Source organism: Salvelinus sp. IW2-2015, linkage group LG23, assembly GCF_002910315.2.
Source record: "Salvelinus sp. IW2-2015 linkage group LG23, ASM291031v2, whole genome shotgun sequence".
Lineage (NCBI taxonomy): Eukaryota > Metazoa > Chordata > Actinopteri > Salmoniformes > Salmonidae > Salvelinus > Salvelinus sp. IW2-2015.
In genome coordinates, this window is record NC_036863.1 from 31,803,638 (window position 1) to 31,826,151 (window position 22,514).

The following is a 22,514-nucleotide window of genomic DNA, read 5'->3' on the forward strand; positions in this document are numbered from 1 at the left end:
TGCACGCACAGTGAGGCGAAGACTTTTGGAGGATGGCCTGGTGTCAAGAACGGCAGCAAAGAAGCCACTTCTCTCCAGGAAAAACATCAGAGACAGACTGATATTCTGCAAAAGGTACAGGGATTGGACTGCTGAGGACTGGGGCAAAGTCATTTTCTCTGATGAATCCCCTTTACGATTGTTTGGGGCATCCGGAAAAGACAAGGTGAGCGCTACCATCAGTCCTGTGTCATGTCAACAGTAAAGCATCCTGAGACCATTCATGTGTGGTGTTGCTTCTCAGCCAAGGGAGTGGGCTCACTCACAATTTTGCCTAAGAACACAGCCATGAATAAAGAATGGTACCAACACATCCTCCYGGAGCAACTTCTTCCAACCATCCAAGAACAGTTTGGTGACGAGCAATGCCTTTTCCAGCATGATGGAGCACCTTGCCATAAGGCAAAAGTGATAACTAAGTGGCTCGGGGAACAAAACATCGATATTTTGGGTCCATGGCCAGGAAACTCCCCTATCACCAAATATTGACTCTTGCATCAACTTCATGTAATTGTCAATAAAAGCCTTTGACACTTATGAAATGCTTGTAATTATACTTCAGTATTCCATAGTAACATCTGACAAAAATATCTAAAGACACTGAAGCAGCAAACTTTGTGAAAATTAATATTTGTGTCATTCTCAAAACTTTTGGCCATCACTGTACACTAAAACACCCAGTTTTTTTTCTCTCTCTCTCTCTCTCAAAATCAAACTACACATTTCCAAACTGCCTCTGGAAGCAACATCAGCACAATAACTGTTTGTCGGGAGCTTCATAAAATGGGTTTCCATGGCCGAGCAGCCTAAGATCACCATGGTTGATCATGGTTCGGGCTAGGCCCCTTAGTTCCAGTGAAGGGAAATCCTAACGCTACAGCAGACAATTACATTCTAGACGGTTCTGTACTCCTAACTTTGTGGCAACAGTTTGGGGGAAGGCTCTTTCCTGTTTCAGAATGGCAATGCCCCCGTGCATAAAGTGAGGTCCATACAGAAATGGTTTGTCGAGATCGGTGTGGAAGAACTTGACTGGCCTGCACAGAGCCCTGACCTCAACCCCATCGAACACCTTTGGGATGAATTGGAACGCCAACTGCGAGCCAGGCCTAATAACCCAACCTCAGTGCCTGACCTCATTAATGCTCTTGTGGCTGAATGGAAGCAAGTCCCCGCAGCAATGTTCCAACATCTAGTGAAAAGCTTTCCCAGAAGAGGAAGCTGTTTATAGCAGCAAAGGGGGACCAACTCCATATTAATGTCCATGATTTTGGAATGAAATGTTCGACGAGCAGTGTCCACATACTTCTGGTCATGTAGTGTAGCTATACAACCACATTTATTTTGTTCAGCTAAGAAATGTGGCAGTCAAGATATACACTCTGAATTGGTTTTCAATAAAACCCATATCAGTGCTGCCTAGCGTAAGACTCATTCTACTGTGCATGGTTCAATGCACCATCTGCTTTCTATACATTTTGAAATAAAAGACACCAGATAAATTCCATAGGAAAAATTTATTTATCAATATGCAATATCAGGATTTCAAACTTGGCTCATGGAATTTCCATTCCATAGTAACTGGTTATGTTGAACATGGGTTGAAGCTGCGTGTGAATGAAAGGCGAAATATGAACATGGAGCAGATACAAAAAACACAAATGCACTGGGATTGCATACATGTACATTGAAAATAATACTGTATCATGAACAGAAATAAAACAATGACAATAATGACACAGAGCAGGGAACGTGAGCAACCAGTCAAAGTGAACAGGCCAGTACTGTTTAAACTGTGATGAGCAGGAAAACCAAAACACTGTTTTAATACTCCAATAGCATGGAGCTGTATAAGTTCATGTACTGTACTTCCGCTATCATGTCGCTAATCACTGCTGGAATATTTTCCTTTGTGAGCGGCCTGGCCACCACACACAGCACAGCAGAGTCTGGCTGAACTTGGCTGTGTGGCGGCTGATAGCTGAAGAAATGTCTGGGGCTTGAGCTGCTTTATCATTAGAGAGAGCCAGAGATAATATTGTGATAATCTGCAAAGGTCAAGAGAGCATCTCCATTTCACCTTGAGGGCTGACAAAGGAGTGAGATCGAGCCATGTATGCTGGCCTTATTTATTTCCTAAAGTCGCAAGCTCAGCAGAGCTCCAAGACCGCTGCTCCCCCTTGGACTCTCACAACTAGAGATGGAATGACTGTATCCTTGGTCTGTGAGAAAATACAGAGTTTAGGGAAACTTGCCCAGAATAATATACTGCCAAAAAGATGCCCGGAATAATGTTCTGTCCATCTGAATATTTTAAATCAGCATGGGTTTATTTATTTACCTATGGAGTATGTTATTATACTCAGATGAATCTTGATCAAGGCATCAGATATTTAACTGGTTGCTGACCCTCCCCTGTTTTACGTTCACTAACAGTTCCATTGATTTCAAGGGGTGACTGTCACAGAGAAAATCGATTACATGTATAGTAGAGTGTCTAGCCCTTCTCTAGGTTCTCAATCCAGTACCCACAAACAAAAAATCTGGGACAGCTAGAATGAAACTGAGGGGGGAAAAATCTCTCATGCTGAATGTATGTGGTAAACCATGATACGATTTTCTTCCCTCCTTGCAATGCCTGACACTTAAACACTGGCTCTAAGAGATGTGTTATCTATTAAAAAAAAAATATCAAGATTTATATGAAATGTATTTCCAAAAAGACACCTATTTACACAATTCTGCATACAAAAAAACAAATATGTTCATAAATGGGGCTCTATTAAATGTAACTTTTAAATTTAATTTTTTCAAATATTTACATTATTTTAGGCCACTGAACTAACCAAACAATAATAAACAAGCAATAAATGGATGTCACTTCTAGGACCACAGGGTGTTTGTGGTAGTGTTATTTGAAGACCATACAGTGGTGTAGACATTATCCTTCCAACATTTTGACGATTATCATTGTATTCAACTACACCTTTATCCAATGACAAACCACACACAACAACCACACAATGTTTGTTCAATATCTGAAGAATTTGGATTCTGTTGGTCACCAGTTTGTCATTGACTTCATCTGAGGTTTATTTATTTTTATATCACTTATTGAGTTGTGCCCTCGATAAAACTTAGTTACAGTATTGAACAAAATATGTTTTAAAAAATGTAATGCCAAATCATGATTACAGTCATTTTGTATATGTTGTAAACAATGTATTTGTTCAATGTAGGTGACAATGTACAAGACACTAGGAAGGCAATAGTACATTTTTTCTAGGCCCTTTTTAAGCCAAACAAATGTGAATGTATCAACATAAATCCAGACTGMGGAAAAAAAAAWTTTTTTTATAGAAGAACAGGCAGTCTACTATAGCCCTCAAAGCAACAAATATGTCTGTGTACAGCACAGGAGGTTGGTGGCACCTTAATTATCTGAAACAATGCCAACAAACTGGTCGCACATGTCCTGCTCTTGCTGCTATACTTCTTAATAACTTTAAATAATGTCAATGTTATCAACATGAAAAATATGCCAGAATAACCTCTACTGTAAATACAGGACAGTATCTATCTTCTTTCACAATAAACACACACAACTAAACAACGGGACCAACTTCAGAACATGGAGATAAGATATTGACACAGAAAATACTGTACGTGTAATGATTCATGTTGAAAACTATTTGGTACCAGTGTAATCTTCCCTGGTCTTTGAGGTTGCCATGTGATAGGAATTGTAAGTCATTAGTTGTCCTCCTGAAGACACCAGAGATGTTTAAGCGCCACCCCGTTGCGGTGGTAACAACTCTTTAGGAATTAAAAAAGCCTTTTCATGAGCAGGAATTGTTTAAGATAAAAATGTACTGTATTGCAATTACGTTTTGTACAACAATTTGTAATGTAGAATCATTATTTACTTTAAGTGTCTACTCTGTGCCTCATCTGCGCTAAGTGATTTTGAAAGGTTTGGTTTTCCCACCATCGCACAGCTGAGGAGAATAGGGACTGGAGCTGGTTGCCAAACTCTTTCTATTATCATTTATTCTCCTGAAACAAGCTTTTATTGAGATGCACCACACACATGACTGACATTACCTGCACCCACTTCTCATTCTGAGCACATGACTGATCCAGGCACCATGTCTACAGTATGTGACTATGAATGAATTCAGACCCCAAAGGGAATGTGGAAAACAATAAAACCATCTTTAGCAACATCCCTATCCATTCCATTGTCTCCGGGTGCAGAACTAACACTACAAATGTCATACCACTCGGTGAACACAACTCATTCCCTCCAAAGCCATCCAATTCTTCTGAGAGCACGACCTTTAGGTGGGAGTGAAAGGTTTGATAACATCTTAATTGTGCCCACACCTTTTCTGCTCATACAAATCAGATCTTGTTATTTTTTTTCACTGAAGGGAAAACTCTGGCCTAATTTAAGAGGAGCAAAACCCCTTGAGGCTGTTCAGATACAGAAGTGACTTGTCAATTTGAAACAACCTTTGTTTTCTTTTATTTCAGTCATGATGGCCTCTCACCATGATTGAGTATGAGCTATTTGTTTTTCATTAATTTATATCCAGGGTGAGGCACCTTCGTTGCTCGTTTTTTCCCCCCACATTTGCATAACTGACTTTGCCTGTTCAGACAAGCTTAGAGAAGTAGAAGAGGAGACACTTATTTAACACAAGTATGTCACCTAGATCGATGTGTTTTTTTTTACATACAGTACCAGTCAAAAGTTTGGACACAACTACTCATTCAAAGGTTTTTCTTAATATTCTTAATTTTCTATATTGTAGAATAATAGTAAAGACATCAAAACGATGAAATAACACATATGGAATCATGTAGTAAGCAAAATGTTTTGTTTTTTCAARAGGACAATGACCGCAAACAACTCCAGGCTGTGTAAGGGCCATTTGACCAAGAAGGAGAGTGATGGAGTGCTGTATTAGATTACCTGTCCTGCACAACCACCCAACCTCAACTCAATTGAGATGGTTTGGGATGAGTTGGACTGCAGAGTGAAGGAAAAACAGCCAACAAGTGCTCAGCATATGTGAGAACTCCTTCAAGACTGTTGGAAAAGCATTCCAGGTGTAGCTGGTTGAGAGAATGRCAAGAGTGTGCAAAACTGTCATCAAGGCAAAGGGTGGCTACTTTGAAGAAAATATATTTTTATTTGTTAAACACTTTATTGCTTACTACGTTATTTCATAGTTTTGATGTCTTCACTATTATCCTACAATGTAGAAAATAGTAAAAATAAAGAAAAACCCTGGAATGCGTAGGTGTGTCCAAACTTTTGACTGGTACTGTGTGTGTGTGTGTGTGTGTGTGTATGTATGTATATATATATATATAAGAGAAAGAGTGGCAAAGTATCACTAAAGGACACATGAAAAATATTAATATTTACCATAATATTGTATGTATTAACTGGATATACAGTAGAAAATAAACAATGTTGAAGGAGCAGACCTTGGTGAAGAGGGAGCTACTGTAGGTGACTGATAAAAAATAATAGTGCAGGTAAAACATATTAAAGGAAAGTGTGTTATGCTATATCATCACACTGTGCCTTTTTCTGTCTCTGAGCAAACCATGGAGGCTTCATTACAGGAATGGAGCCCATGAGCGACAGCCCTATCGCGGGTCCTTTGTTTGTGTAGTATACCCTGTTTGCAACTTGTCTCCATTGTCAGAGCAATAGCTTCTCTACTCCATAGGCTTGACCATCTTACAGTCCTCTCAGACACACAGAATAGCAAAACTTGGGTGAATTCAATTTCTAGTAAGAAGCAGGAAGAGAAGACGACACAAACCCTCCAAAACCTGCCCTTTGGCCTATCTGGAAACAAACAATTATTCAACTACCGTGTCCATGACGACCTGTTTTTCATTTCTGTTCTTGTGATGCTATTTTGAACATCAAACGTGTTTTTGAACATCAGATGGACAAGGTAGTAAAAGGTAGGCCAGAATTCTCCCCTACAAGCAAACATCCTAAAGATAGTCTTTGCCTCAGACCTTGTAGTAGATGTTGGCTGGGCTTTGCGGGGGCATCTCCTGGACTATATAAACCGGATGGCCGTAGTCCCCGCTCACCTTCTCGTAATGGGGGCAGTAGTTGTTTTCTGTAGTCCGTAGAGGGATGATGATGTCACTGGGTTCTGAGCCAGCGTTCCCAGAGCACTTGGGGCTGGCCAGCGTGCTGAGTGACAGAGCGGTGGTCCGCTGCTGGGTGTGCTTGCGGTTCCTCTTCCTCAGCTTGATCAGCAGGACGATGAGGATGATGATGATCAGCAGGAAGATGACGCATCCCGCCCCGATGGCAGCAAACAGCGCTGGCTTGGAGGCAAAAATACCCTCTGCTGAGTTGGACTTGTTGTCCTGGTTCATGGTGTCTGTGGATGGAAAAATAAAGGAATCAGTTAGCAGCAGGGAATGAACAAGCGGTGGTCTGCTTGGCAGCCAAGTCAGACAAAGCTGTACTGTTGCTGATCAGGATAGAGGTGGAACCCTGCGAGGGTGCAAATGGGTTCTCAATGAGAAAAAGGCTTCTTCCATTATTTCTCTGAATTGACTGAGTAGCTAGGGGCTTCCTGACTGTGTGGCCTTTGTGAGCGTGTGGGAGTGTCCGTTTTCCACAGATGATAGCTCATTTCTTCTTGGCATGCATCCTGAGAGCGAGGGGAGGATTAAACTGTGTATGTTTAGCCATATGTTATAACTCCACATGAGGGGGTAAAGGAAGAGAAACTGTTTAAACGTATATAACCCGGCTGCGAGGGAAAAGAAAACAACACCAGTCCCTCTATTAGACACAGAGGATGAGGATTGAGTCCAATTAGAGTGGCATGCCTATTTCCTGTGTGGTCCTGAAGCCTCCCTCCCTATCCCTCCTTCCTTTCACTATGTATACTTCACTGCATCCCAGCGCTGCCTGCCTGGGAGCACAGCTTCCACCGCTGTCTGCCTGCCTGCCCAACACTGCTGCTGCACTGTCAAATCAGAGGCTGCTAGCTGCATTTACACTGGGGGTAGAGGAATGGATTCCACAGTGATCCCAAACATAACCAAATCACCACTGGAATTATTCCCAGCTCTTATTATTTTCTTTCATTTTGCAGGGTAAGACGACCCTGATGAAAGGGGAAGAAAACCCCATTTCAAAGTTGACAGATGGAAAACAGTCGACTATTGATCTTACACGAGACCATAGAGCCCAATGTGTGTTGAAGGCGATGGAGCTGATCAGTGTCTGTCAGTCCCCACTGCTTTTATTTTCCAGCTTGTCAAGAATATGTCGAGTGAACAGAAGACTAGTTTGTGAACAAAAGACTAGTTTGTTCTCGCTCATATTAATGAAGTCAAGACCACCTGCCYGTTAATGAGCATGAGGACGTTATCGTGACATGGAACATTAGCTTTCCTCAAGATCGTCTGAACGATTCTAAAACACTAGAATTATTCAAATGACTTCTGGGTGAACTAATTTTCACATTTGCACCTAACTGTAGACCCATGCCAACACTTCAGAGTGGCCATCTCTCTACCCAGTTTAATTTAGATGCTGAGCATGAATGACTGTGAGTGTTATTATAATGTGCTTTCCTCACACTCTGCTGAGACCTTTTCTGCTTCCAAAGACCTTAATGGCTCAGGAAAAAAATGTGCATACAAATTAAAACGAGGTATTACCTCTTTGTATTACAGAGGCAAAACAACATTTGATCTTTCCACTGAATGAATGATAGGCAGAAGGAAGCAGCTTGATAAAAGCCTTTTTCTGCCATAATAAGCAGATACAGATGGTACCTGTGCTCCTCTGTCAAAGCTTCAACACCACAAAGGCAAAGCATTGTACCGGATATCTCAGTACCTTTTCACTTTATTGCAGAGGGATAAACCTCCCAACAGTATCCCTGACTGTTTAAATGCTGAAGTATTTGTAAATTGAAACGTATCATTTTGCTCCTGCTGGCAGCTCTGACAATAATCCCATGCATTTATTTTGTCTGTTGTCCTGATTGGCTTTGGATCAGTTGTGCCCATTTAGCCACTGTTCAGCGTTCAGCTGTGGAGCTGTGCAGACAGGCATGATAAACTGTGCACCTTTATTACATTCCTCTTCACCCGTGGTATAAGAGAAGTCAGACGCAAAAGGTTGTTAGGCGGAGCTCTCATGTGCAGGTAAAGGAATAGGACAGAAACAAAAGTTCAAAGTAACACACCAAGAAAGATGACTGCCAAACCTTCAAATTGAAAGAAAACCCCACTGTGGGAGACTTGGCAGCTCTCCAGGATGAGAGGGAAGGCCATTTTGTTTGTCCTGCAGCAGAGCCAGAACTCTAGGGCCCAAATTACTTTCTAAACCTATGTAAACTTTAGCATTTTCTGCCTCCCTGTGAAAAAAGACCATTCTGGTGACTGAAACCCAAGCAAAACAAACACAAATGGATATATCTAATGTGCAGAAACCCTGCTGATGGATTTAATAGTCTCTGATAATTTTATCATCTGCGGCTAGATCTCAGCCGAGCAGATATGGTTTTAATTTTTCATTACCACACTCGAACACTGTGTCTGTCTATCCACATTACTACTCAGCATAATTAAAAAAGAAGATCAGTGTAGCTTTCTCAAACCAAAATGGAAAAATATAATACTTTTGTGTCTGTGTTTGTGCATGCGTGCGAAACAGAGGAGGCTGGTGGGTGGAGCTATAGCAGGTCAGGCTTATTGTAATAGCTTGAATGGAATAAATGGAGCGGAGTCACACATGTGGTTCCCATACGTTTGATGTGTTTGGTAGTGTTCCATTTATTAGTTTGCAGTCTTTACAATGAGCCAATCCTCCTATAGCTCCTCCCACCAGCCTCCCCTGGACTGCGAGAATATGTGTGTGGCAGACGTGGGGAAGCATTGTACTTAGAAAATGCAGTAACAAATGGTTTCACAATGTGGGATACAGTATTGGAAGCAAAACCATGACCTTTTGGCATTGAAGGTTACAGTCCAATCCACTGATAATGAGGACTAGAACACAAAACAGGGAAACAGGGCTCATACTGAGACAAATACTCCTTTTCCCACAAGTTTGAGCATCCTCACCTTTGTTGCCTGGCTCCACAGCCCCACCACTGCCCCCCTTTTTCTTATTTGGGCTGGTGGTTGTCTCCTTCACAGTGTTGTCCTGGTCTTGGCTTGGCTTGTCTGTTATAACTGGGTCCGGTACAACTGTGTTTGGGTCTGCAATTTAGATGAAGAAAGTCAACCAAGTTAGATTCTAATGTGAATATTGTAAATTCTGTTGCTATTTTTATAATTTTCCAATAAAGATTTGAAAATGGGGTTTGGAATGAGAGACATATTTATCAGTTCCTTTGAACTCAATTTCTTCAAAGTAGTCGATGGCACACTTTTCAAATTAAAAACTGACAAGTCATGTCATATTTTGAGACATGCATGACAGTATCTGCTATACCTTGCCAAATTAAGCTATAAGAAATTATGTAACTTGTCTCCTGACAAAAATGCATGAGTCACTTTTTTCATGGTTCACCTGAGTCCCATCGATGCCATGCAGAAGTCTAAGGGGATACACTGGCATTAAGGGAGATTTCATCGACTGGAACATCATTGAAGTGTGCATATGAGGTTTTACTGCCCCTCCTTCCAAGAGAACGTAGAGATCTTGGAATTATTTTACTGTAATAGTTTATAGAAAATATTCTAAATGTCCAATTGTTCTATTTTTAGAATTGCATTTTAAGAGCCCTAATGGAGGTGTGTCTCTTTGGTTATTAACACAGTATTTATAAAGGCATAGCTACTGATATTCATTAATTTAAACCAGCTCATATTGCTGCTACAGTGTGCTATGTATAACCTAAACTGCACCCTCAGTTTGTCTGTTTGATTAAAGTTAAGAGAACTATTGTTCCAGACACTTTGGTGGTGTACTGTCTGCTACTGCTGAGTGCCAGTTTCTAATGTGCAACACAACAAATGGGTATGTCAACAACCACTAAAGGATCTCCATCCCAAAGACAATATCACACATTTTAACATGACAGCTTGTTTTATAAAATGTTATCAATTCACCTGAGTTTCAAACATCGACAGGCCTGGCTCTTTCTCATTGTACTAACATTTTGAAAGCTTTGGCTGCAGATAAGAGAGTCCATCAAAGCCATCAGCCTCCCTTTAAACTACCCAGCATACGGTGCCATACAATCTCATTTCATGGGTGAATAGTCATCTTATAATTGCATAAAATTCAATGTTCATATACAAATCAATAAATTAAATCTCATAGTGTGCAGTAATACAAGAGTGACTCAGTATGAGGAAGTGCATCAGCAGATTGACAGTCTGCTACATATCCAGATATTAGTCATATGATCGTCTCCAATCAATGCCATTTTTGTTAACAAAGGCATTTTGTTAGAGATAAAGTTCTCTCCATGAAAAATTTAGGAATTACTTTTGTTTTTACAAAAGGGTTTATAGCTTACTGTATGTATCCTCTTCTGATAATATAATGCTTGTTCATGTTGCTTTGTGTGTTGTTAACAATCATACTTTAGTGACTGTTGCCCTGGATGAGTCAGTGTAATAAAAACAAAGAGACGATACTGTTTCTTCCTTACTTTATTGTATGTAAACCGTTTCTTTGTGTCTACAATATTTGTGGCAACAGAGTTGCTATGACTCAGTGGCTGAAAATAGGACCCAATCCTTCAGCAAACACACAGATGAATGTACTATGACCTAGGGTCGGTAACGTCATTGCTCCAAATCCTAAAGAAATAAACCGTTGCATTCCAACCGTAACTACCTGCACAAGACAGCAAAGTTAATGACATCTATAATCCTTTTACTGTTTCCTAGCTCCTAACATAATGGGCATCTTGTGTATTAAACACAGGTTTACGCAAACAAGTCTTGAGAAAGACAAAAGGAATGTCAAGCCAACTATGATAATTATTATCTAAGGTCAGCTATACAAATAATCCCTATCTGTAGAATAAGAGTCTTATCAGCAGACCCTCCCTTTGTGGTTTGTTTGTTTTGGATGTGTGGACGCTGACTAGGGCAGTGATTAAGACGGACCCTGCCACTCCTAGCATGACGGCAGGCCAAGCAAAGGTCTCTTTAGAGACCTAGCTACACTCTTCGAAAGAACCTAAAAGGGTTCTTCAGCTGTCCCCATAGCAGAACCCTTTTAAAGAACCCTTTTTGATTCCAAGTTGAACTAGTTTGGGTTCCATGAAGAACCCTTTCCACAGAGGGTTCTACATGGAACCAAAAAGGGTTCTCCTATGGGGACAGCCTAAGAACCCTTTTGGAGCCCTTTTTTCTAAGTGTGTAGATGAGTGGGCCAATATATCAGTGAGGATTTAAGGAGAGGGAGAGTGCATGTGCTGACTGATGGCATTTATATGGAGAACCTGGGTTTTTCCAATGGTCTCATCTGTTCCACACGGCTGATGGTGCGTGTGGTAAACGTCTTTATTCCTTCATCACATTGATTTGTGTTGATTTGGTTTGTGTTGGCCTTGTAATCCACTGTCAGCGTGATTATGTATTGAGACAAATGCGTATACATGTTGCACAGTGTTATTTCTAAAAGCTAGTGGGGGTATGCCATGGCAGATTAGACAGCCCACACCACACCAGTGTAGAATGCCTGGGAACTCTTGCCCCACTTATCTCAATACATTGACATTCTGTTAAGGCTGCTGCCTCATTTGGAAAACAATGTTAACACTTATTTGAGTTTGTGACACTGTGAGAGACAAAGTTAAAATTTAAGAGTGACAGTGTATGAGAAACCTGGGCTCTTCAGGCAAAGCAATCTCATTCATGTTAGACCAACAGACAGTCTAAGTAATAGGACAACAGGTAGTCCGTAACATGCTCTATGGAATGTCCTCTATGTTTTCCACAGCTTTTTTTTGTCATTGTGTGAGTGAGTTCTTTTGGTATGTGTGAGAAAGTGTTTCAGTGTGTCCATCTGTATTTGCACAATAGCTTTTCTTTGTTTCATCTTTCCCTTCTCAAAAAAGAAAAGTAAAGAATGGAGTGAAATGTGATGTCTGAGGCCCTTATTTTATGAGCGATGAAGTCACTGGGCGACTCTCCACACACTGTGAGCAGCGGAGTATCCCACTGTAAAAACCCACGCCCGGGGTGTCTGGGTTTATGAACAATAGCTCATGAAACGCTCCTCTTGCACTGCAGTCATGACAGTCCCCATACAAAGCTTTCATTATCACTCATCCATACTTATATCCTGCCTGGCTCTATTGTGACTGCCTTTTACTGCTTTTCTGGCATTCCTGCCAGCCCGCATCGAGATGCTTACTTACCCTGTCCCACTTTCATGACGATCTTCATGGAGAGGGTGTTGCAGACCCCTCCTTCCCTGTTCTCTAGACCCTCCAGGGTCCCATTCGATGTGGCTGTGATGAGACAGGAAACAGTGTTGGAACATAAATAATAATTACAGCCACTCAGAATTAATGTACGGCTTGGTTGTTCATTCATGAAGAGAAAATATATTTGCTTCATAAGATACAATCTAACCACTTTTGCTGAGAAAATACGTTTTAACACCAAGCTGTATATATTGCTTACAACAGGTTCATTTTCTAAACCGCACACTGGTAATGTCCGCTCAGGCTGTAGCACCATATAAAAACAAGGCTCTATTATTTTTGAAGGTGCTGCTTATATCTGTACATAGGGAAGGAAATGGATGATGAAAAGTGGTGTCTCCTCCTACTAAGACATGGCTGTGATAGTAATCTGACCCCAAGGGAATGTGGTGGCCTTCAAAACACTGCTGAAATCATACATGTGGAGAGAGGGAGGTGTGCAAGATGCATAGTCCAAAAATGTATATGTGGTAATCACTTTTACCCACCTCCTCCTCTATCTCTCCCCCTCCTCTTTAAAACAGGTTTTTGTTCTTTCCTTTTTGCTGAAGCAATGTACCAAACATTTGGCAAGGCATGTTATGCCAGAAGCAATTATCGCAAGCTGCAAATGCCAGGGGCTTAGCTTTCTCTTTCGGCATGTCCTGTAATTAGAGACTGGGTGGCACAATGGCCTGCAGCCCTTATCTCTGAGGGGCTTTCCTTCAAATCAATATCCACTGAGGGGAGCTGAGGAGGCCGGGGGACAGGGGAGGCCAATAGGATCTCTGTCGCCCTGTGTTGCTTCTGTCAGCTCCGCTTCCAAAGGACTTAAGTCACAGAAACGGGGCGCAATTGGCACTCTCTATTCTAAGTTGGGACAGAAAAGACCAAGGAGTGTGAATATGGATCGGGTTCTCAATAATGCTTTCAGCCCATATATACGAGGAGGTGGTTTCCATGCCAGTGAAAGCTGGGGCCCGCCCTGCCCTGTGTGATTCTTTTCAGACCTGCTCCGTGGGTATTTTTACCTCCAGAAACCTCAGCTTTTTTCTCCATCTGCTCCATTCTCCCCCTCACAAGGCACTAAAGGGACGGCCACCTTATTAGCTGGTCCAGATTCCTCTCTCATTAAGAGTCATGAATGAGTTGCCATGTAGGAGAGTGTTTGACTAATAAGGTCCCTCTCCAGGAGAATCAAAGCCCCTCTCAGTGGAGCCCAGGCACAATGGCGGTAGGCCGGTGAGAATGGGGCATGTGGCGCTGCTCCAGCAGAGGTATCCCACCACACCACTGGCTCAAATCACCAACCGCTCAACAACACAGAATGGGAGGCCTGTGAACCCGATTTCACTCTTTCTTTCCCACATTTTGTTTTTCATTCTTCAAGGATGCAATTAGAAGATAGAGGACACACAAAACTGGGCTCATGACAAACATTTTGGGTTAGCAATTCCTTCTTATGGAGTAGCCAGATAGAATAAAATGAGAATTTGAATTATTTTGTTTTACAGGCAAAGCTTAAAGGAGCTTATATTGATGACATTTCACTAATGACACCCTGCATATACTGACAGCCGTACAGTATAGCCAATCAAGAGACATTATAATGGAAAGGGATTCATTAAGTTAAGGAGCTTGAGAAGTACAGTGAAAAGACAATCTCATTGACTATTGGCCAATGCAGGGAATAAACGTGTAACCTAGCCTTGTCTACCTACAAGCCGCGACCTTAGCTGATTACATTACCTGCCTGTCTCATTCACATTGCATGCTATATCATGCAGGGCACTTTCTGTAACTCTTTTACTACTACTACTACTACTACCACCAAATGAGACTTCTTTGTCAGTCGAGAGAGGCTCCAGCAAACTAATGTTGGGTTTAAATAAAAGTGACAAGCTAACCTTGAACGGTTTGATGGAGCAAGAGAAGCAAAACCCTAGACACAATTCATTAGTATTTTCTGATTGCGTTAACCACCAAATAGACTTACCATGTTTCTCAAAAACCAACTGTCTCAGACATCCTATATCTGTCCAGTATTCCACAAATAGAACCCCTCATTTGACAGATGCCTTTTTAAACTTTGTCGTTGAAAATGTGGGCTTGTCTTATTAGGTTTAGAGCACTCATGAAATGAGAACGGATGTGACAAAAACATGAGCAATCAATAGCTTACAGCACTTAACCCCAAGAACAAATTGCGTAACAAAAAAAATTGAACGGATGCTTAACGCTCTGTTAGTGGAAAGTTGAGTGGGAGAGTGGGAGAAAGCCCTGCTACCCTGAATGATGTCACAACTATTAAGATGCATGGGCCTGGGAGAGGTGCCAGGCTCCGACCGAGTCGTCATGCACAATGTGAGCATGCCACCGTGCCCGCGAGAAGCAGGGCAGAGATACAGACAAATATCCAACAAGGCCTCCAATTATAGGCCACTATGTTGCCCATCAGAGAAACACTTAGATTCTAGGACAGGAAATCACAGCATCACTGAGAAAGGATAAGGGAATTATATAACATGCATTGCAGTTGTCTGTTATTGTTGTAAGCACTGTATTTATATTTCCTGTTTGTCACTGCAATGAGTAAACTCTTAGTTGGTTCCAGGACTGTCAAGGCCAACCTTTGAACTGGGAAAACATAATTTAACACAGGATATGAAGCAGGGTCATCAGCAGTCCCATCTCTTCTACAGCTGGTGAAACTAACTTCTGTTTTCAAGGGAACTGGGGGTCACGTTTCACAACTCATGGGGCTCTGAGATGTTGGAAAGATATCTTTACCTTGCAACAACACTGGTCTCTATCATTCAACTTCAACAAAGCTACTGCACTCATTCCATGAAACGGAGTCTGGAAAATAGGTATTCCTATACTATTCCTGTAAAAGTCTGAAATAATAGTCATAGAAGAAAAATTCAAGGACAATACTCAAACTATTCCGTTTGGTGGGTACTAGGAAATTGTCTTTTTGTTGTCCCCAACTGTACTGTAGTGTACCAAAAACATCTGGAGGACATCTTGAGATTTGAACACAGCAGATTAGTTTAGGGACCATGGATACTTTTTGCATGACAGCCTGTATCGACAAAAAGTTCCCTTCTTACCCAATAGATCAATATACCTTTTGGTAAAGGGGGGATACCTAGTCATTTGTACAACTGAATGCCTTCAACTGAAATGTGTCTTCCGCATTTAACCCAACCTCTCTGAATCCGAGAGGTGTTATATGTAAGATGACTAAACTATTGACATTTTACCACCTCAAATTATCAGGGCAAATGTTTGTTTATTTCTAAAGAATGTGGATCATATAGTGCATAGTCCAGGTCTGAGAATTCTAACTTGTTCAATTCTAGATATGTTTATAAGACTGATGGGACCCTTTGTTAATATACGGTGCTCAAAATATAAATGACTTACTGTATAGCTACCAATTATAAAAATCCCCTTGAGAAAGTGGAGCCTTTCTGTTTGAATCATAGCATGGTTGTTTGGAGCCTTACCACTGGGGGTAGGGAGCCAACAGACATTAGCACATAATTCATTTGGCAAGAATAAGCTCTATATGCTATAGTGTGTGGCTCTGAGGGAGGCTTCTGTCATGACTAAAATAAATCTTGTGCCATTCTAGGTTTCTTCCTTTAGCACCTCTAATTAACTCCAACATGTTTCCTCTTGATTATGGTTTCTTTCTTTGCTCCAAGGACAAATAGCATGGTCTCGCAGGCTATCATACTTGTATGCAACTGCAACAGCACAGATACTGTGCTGCTTGTTTAAACATAAGCCAATCTGAAGGGAGTCTTATTTACTCATTGTAAGACATTGTGGGTGAGGATATGAAGCAAAACAGTTTGTTTTACAATTGACATTCTCTGTGGTTTGTCCTCATTTAGCTGACAAACAAAATGCAGACAGTATTTCCAAACTCAACTGTCATTTCAGTTTGTAGGACGCTATGGATGTTCCTCTGAGTGCAGCCAATACCACATCCCCACATACTCACCAATGCACACCATGTTTAGAAGCAAACACGATTTGTCCAAAAATTCTTCTCTGTACTTTGATCAAATGACAAAGACATTCTCCAAAAACAAAAGCCAAGCGCATTCAATTTTAATTAATGTGCTCTGCAGCATGCTTCTGTAGAATGCGTAGACAATCCCTTGTACACAGTCCTGTACATGTGTTCACTGAGCAATAGCATGTACTTATGCATGCATGACTCAACATCTGACATACAAGGACCCTCTGTACTGTAATTATACATGAGCAAAATCTATACTGTATACTCATTATTCATTTTTCAATTATATTTTATTACATATTGATTTAGCAGTATTACAGAACTTGCCAGTGTATACTACATCAGGCCCATAATGTTAATGCCACGGCTTCTGTATTCTTTCCCTGTAACTTACTGTAACTCCTAGTGGCATCTTTGCCCCAAACACCATCTGACATGTCTGAGCTTTGCCCCGTCTGACAAAAACTCATGTAATCTGTTTCAGTGGAGACAGAACCTTCACTGACGCGCCACTTTAAAACCTTGGGACAAATGGTAAGAAAAAGGCACAGAGAAAACAAAGCAAAGCAAAACATGCAAAGCACCTTTAAAAGGCCTTGATGAGTGATAGGCTTAGCGGAATAGAAAGGGTTGTTGTAAACTCAACTCCCAGATGAGCACTGATAACTGTGTTCCAAGGACTATGCCAGGTAGCCACCCTGACAGAAACTGGAGTGGGATTCAGCATTCTGAGACAAGGCCACAGCTACTCTCTGACCCACATCATTTAGACACACAGGGGACACTGGAAACATTGCAGCTAGCTATTCTGTCCATAATAGAAGGAAATTATAAAAGTCTTGAAAAGTAAGAAACTGTGGTATGTTAGACAGATTAAAATGATAATTTGACGAAGTCAATCGCTTGTGAAATAGAGAACATTTTGGACTCACTATCTTTAGCGAGAAGCTGGGTTTGGTCTGTGTTTATGGTCAGTAAGATAATAAGATGCAAAATATTTGGGTTAGGAATAGAAGCAGTTGTTTTAGGGATTCAAGGGAGAGTGGCTAAGTCCCAAGGCTGCCCCATCAGATCAGGCACAGTTGACCTGCCTGCTGACAAATTAAGCTGAGGGTCTGGAGTGGAGATTTCAGCGCTGCTGCGAGATTACAGCACGCTCAGCTCCGCCAATGATATTAAGAACAACCTTTAAATCCCGGGGGCCAGCTGCACCATGGGAGCTGAGAGTCCCAGACCAGGAGGGAGGGGGAACTCAGCCCAGCCGCCACCACTGTCTCCCGCCTACCCACCTCACATCAGAATGAGACCACAGGCTCACTACACGACATCAGAACCAAAGCAGGGCTTTGACGAAAATGGGAAAGGGAAACGCATTTTTTATTTCTCCCACTGAACCTGTCAGCTCTGTGAGTGTCTCCGTGGTTGCTAGGGTGGATGCACACTCACTGGACAGTCTATTTGGTACAACATTTAGATTATGAAAATGGTTCGCTCCTACAGACAGTGAGTCACGTGGCCGTGGCTTGATATATAAAGCAGGCACGCCGGATCCAGTTTTCAGAAATGGCCGGCCTCCTGGGCTTTACACGCACAACAGTGTCTAGGGTTTACCGAGAATGGTGCGACAAACAAAAAACATCCAGTCAGCAGCAGTCCTGTGGGTGATAAAAGCTCATTGATGACAGGTCGAAGGAGAATGGCAAGAATCGTACAAGCTTAAAGGCGTGCCACAAACTGACAAATAATGGTGCTGTACAACAGTGGTGTGCAGAACGACACCTCGCAACGCACAACTCCTCGATCCTTGTCACGGATGGGCTATTGCAGCAGACGGTTCCACTCCTATCAGCTAAAAGAAGCGGCTTCAGTGGGCAAGCAATCACCAACACTGGACAATTGAGGAGTGGAAAAATATCGTCTGGAACATAACAGTTAGTTCAGTTTACTTGAGTGGCCTCCACAGTCCCCAGACCTCAACCCAATAGAGCATCTTTGGGATGAAAAGGAACAGGCTGTTCACAATATGAATGTACCGCCGTCTAATCTGCAGCAACTGCATGATGCCATTGCGTCAGCATGGACTAATATCCCTGTGGAACATTTCTGACACCTTGTAGAACGCCCCAAATAATTCAGGWTGTTCTGGAGGCAAAGAGGGTGGTCCAACCCAGTATTAGATGGGTGTACCTAATAAACTGTCCAGTGGGCACCTGAGAGGGTGCCTGTGGTTGAACAGACAATTAAATGTGGGTTATGAGTGGAGACACGTGCTCAATATTTCCACAACAGGGTTCTGTATTTCCACAACAGGATTCTGTAAACACTCCAGGGTGTAGCAATAATGAAAAGCCCTCAGATGTGTATTTTTACATTTTGACAGCAGTCAAATGTAAATTGAAAAGTCAACATTTAATTCCGTTCCATATGACTTCATTAATGTATTGGGTTGGTTGCCTGAGCTTGACAGGGACCAGTAAATGACTAGTTTTACCCAAATCCCCAGTTTAATGGGCATAACTGTAATTATACACAGAGCACAGATCAAAGCTGTAACCCATGTTTAAAGATGATGCACAGGCACAGTAATTGTTTGTCTTTGGGGAAGCGGCGTTTCTGACAGAAATAGTGAGTTGAAAAGACCCCAGTCGACTCGTTCTGGGTCACTCTGGCGGCACCAGGAATTTAGGTTTCTGTGAACAGTGGTGAGGAGACGATGTCTGGAAGGCTCTGCCGGGATCTTCCTGCAAGCTGGGAGTATCTGATTTCACTCAAAGGAGAATACAGAGATAATATACAATCCTTCAATAGACACCAGAAGGGTTTTATTGGAAAACTACTGAGCTCAGGAAACAAACATTTGATATGCTGAATACCACTTCCAAAGATTCTTTATTCTCAAGGTCATGCTAAAAGAGGGATTAACGAGGAATACAATAGTTGAGAGGGGATGTCATTTTTCATTCTTGTTCAAACTGATTCACGTAGAGTGGGATCAAATAGAATAGGATCAAAAGAGTTTCAGAAAGCAATTCAAACAGAAAGCTTGACTTGAAGAGGACGTAATGGTGACATGTTTATTTAACCTATTATTTTCTGTGCACATATTTATCTTTATGATGCATATTTGCAATGAAATCCCTCAAATTAAAAATGAAACAACCGGTTTTCAGATTTTTTTAAGAGGGCAGAATTTAGGTATGCACAAGTACCCCTACACAGTAAAATCATAAGAGTTCATTCAGCTCCTATGGATTCAAATGTAACAGTATTTTGGGGTTTATATTGTCCCACCCCCATTTTGCAGAATCCCCTCTGGTTATGGTGTTGATCTTTTTTTCTCTTTTTAACGACATTAAATGGAGTAAATATTCAACTCTCAGAGAGTTGCTTAAAATTAAACTTAAATTACAATTTTACTCTTCTCAGTATTATTTTTTATCAACTCCCTTGCCATTTTACACTTGCCTGTGTTAACAATCAACTGCAGCATAGTACATTTTTATTTCAGTTTACCTCCGTTGAGTTATAAGGGTGTAAAGCCTTATTTGGAGAAAAAAATGTATGTGTCACATTATGGTGGTTTGCAAAGTGATATCCAATCTCTGTTGGAAGCCAACTTGCTGGAAGAAATCCATCACTTTTACATCACTCACAACTTGCAATTAAAATCCCTATCAGGGTAGGGAAGAAAATATCGTACATGAAGACTACCTACACCCTTCAAACTCAACTCTGGTTCCACAGAATTTTTTATCGTTTGCCTCTAATCGGGGACTGATTTAGACCTGGGACATCAGGTGTGTGCAATTCATTATCAGGTAGAACAGAAAACCAGCATGCTCCAGACCTTGTAGGGTAAGAGTTGAATACCCCTGACCGGCACCATGTAAACTGGAACAACTCTCTCACTAACTAACAGTTGCAATTAATCCAACCACTTACAGATTGGATTAGTTTAGAAAAACGTGTGTTTCTTATCTTTGTGTAGCATAAGATAAAAACAATCAAATGTAAATGCAAAAACACAGATATTGAAACAAACAATTTGAAAAATCAACCTGCAACAGAGCATGCTGGGAAATATGACAGTAAGGCCCCTCCCACATATGTGGATAACTCAATAGATTTAACTGGTTACTCTGGTTACTCTTAATGGAGTTAAATGTACTCTGTCCCAATTAACCATAATTATCAACATTAGAGAGCGTATCACTCTCTTGAGTGTTAAGATAATTCCCAGTAGAGTCAATTTAACCCATATTTTTTAACACTGATTTCAACTATCCTTGATTTACTGTGTAGGAACAAAGTTGGATCATTTTTTATTTTATTTTTCTGTAGAAATCTTGGCACAAGTGTAAAGATGGAAATTGCACATTACGAGAATGGTGTAGCCTCACATATTGCTTTTCTTCCAGAAGAGAAGCTTGCCAGCATTCCAACACTGGAGCTGAACTGCTTTAGTGTCCATTCAGTCTCCCTCCCATAGGCAGATGTGATATTTAGTATACTGCCAGTTGGATTTTATACTCTCTGAACTCTTTTTTCATGGGGACAACTGACATTTTTCACCCCCCATCCTATATACAGCATGATGGTAGCGCCATGCCTCACCACATCACATCCTGTGAACATACAGCAGTTCATCTTTAGTACCATAAGGGGTGATACAAACATAAAAAGGATCCAGATTCTTGTAGCTTTATCATAGACCTATATTGCTTGGTACTAACTCAAACCCCTACAGTACTCCATCACACTCACACACATTATCCACCGATATATGGGTTCTTCAAACGTTTGAGTCCTCCCTCGTCTCCAGCTACTGTGCTGCAGAGTGTTTGTAATTTGATTTGAACTCTGGCAAATTGTTTGATGGGAAACACAAAAAAGTAATGCGGTCCCCCACCCGGCAGGAGGTTCATTGAACCAATATACTCCACTAATTTTCATAGACAGTTGGCGGGGGAGGAGACAGTACAGGTGCATCAAAGCTGGGACCGCGAGACTGAAAAACAGCTTCGATCTCCAGGCCATCAGACTGTTAAATAGTCACCACTAGCCGGCCACTGCCCAGTACCCTGCCCTGAAATTTAGTCACTGTCACTAGCCGCCTACCACCCTGTACTCAACCCTGCACCTTAGGGACTGCTGCCCTTTGTACATAGTCATTGAACACTGGTCACTTTGATAATGTTTACATACTGTTTTACACAATTTATGTATACATAGTGTATTCTAGTCAAGGCTCACCCTATATAACTACTGCTGTTCACACCTTTTCTATTCATACACTGTCCACAAATGTCTATACACACCATCATATACAGTTGAAGTCGGAAGTTTACATACACTTAGGTTGGAGTCATTAAAACTTGTTTTTCAACCACTCCACAAATTTCTTGTTAAAACCTTTTCTCAATACAGGGGGTGCTGTTTCCACTTTGGAAAATATCGTCTCCAAATTAAACTGCCTCATACTCAATTCTTGCTCGTACAATATGCATATTATTATTACTATTGGATAGAAAACAATCTCTAGTTTCTAAAACCGTTTGAATTATGTCTGTGGGTGAACCAGAACTCTTTCTGCAGCGAAATCCATGACAGGAACTGCGAAGGTCTGAAAACGAGGCTCTGTTCTCGCCGGTCGCCGCTTGTGAGATTCAGTTAAAGCTCTGTATGTATCCTATGGGTACAATGAACTGCACCCGCCTTCCCTGGGATCAGTAACCAATGAGAAGTGGAATGGAGTGTCTACGTAGTTCTCAGAGCTTATAAAAGGCCAAGGAACGAAGTGCGCTCTCTTTTCGTCGTTCGTCATTGCGCAAAGCAAGACCTCAAATGGCATTTTGAAACGCTCAGTTATCGGCCTTAGCTATATCCTCTGTAATTTAATTCGATATAGGTGTTAGAAACATCATACGAAGTTATTTAAACGAGTTATATCAGTTTATGCGAGTATATTGCTATTTTTCGGAATTTCCTTAGTA

General features: G+C 41.3%; 1 protein-coding gene across 2 annotated transcripts in view; it reads right to left on the reverse strand.

The window, feature by feature from the left end:
* Positions 1 to 1,537: 1,537 nt before the first annotated feature.
* Positions 1,538 to 22,514, reverse strand: part of LOC111951020 (ephrin-B1-like) — a 79,319-nt gene continuing 58,342 nt past the window's right edge. For both annotated transcript variants that reach the window (XM_023968984.2, XM_023968985.2), the window contains exons 3-5: positions 12,438 to 12,530; positions 9,175 to 9,312; positions 1,538 to 6,464 (exon numbers count right to left, since the gene is read on the reverse strand). In XM_023968984.2, the coding sequence (XP_023824752.1) occupies positions 6,082 to 6,464; positions 9,175 to 9,312; positions 12,438 to 12,530 (614 nt within the window). In that variant the 3' untranslated portion in view covers positions 1,538 to 6,081. The remainder of the gene's footprint in view (positions 6,465 to 9,174; positions 9,313 to 12,437; positions 12,531 to 22,514) is intronic.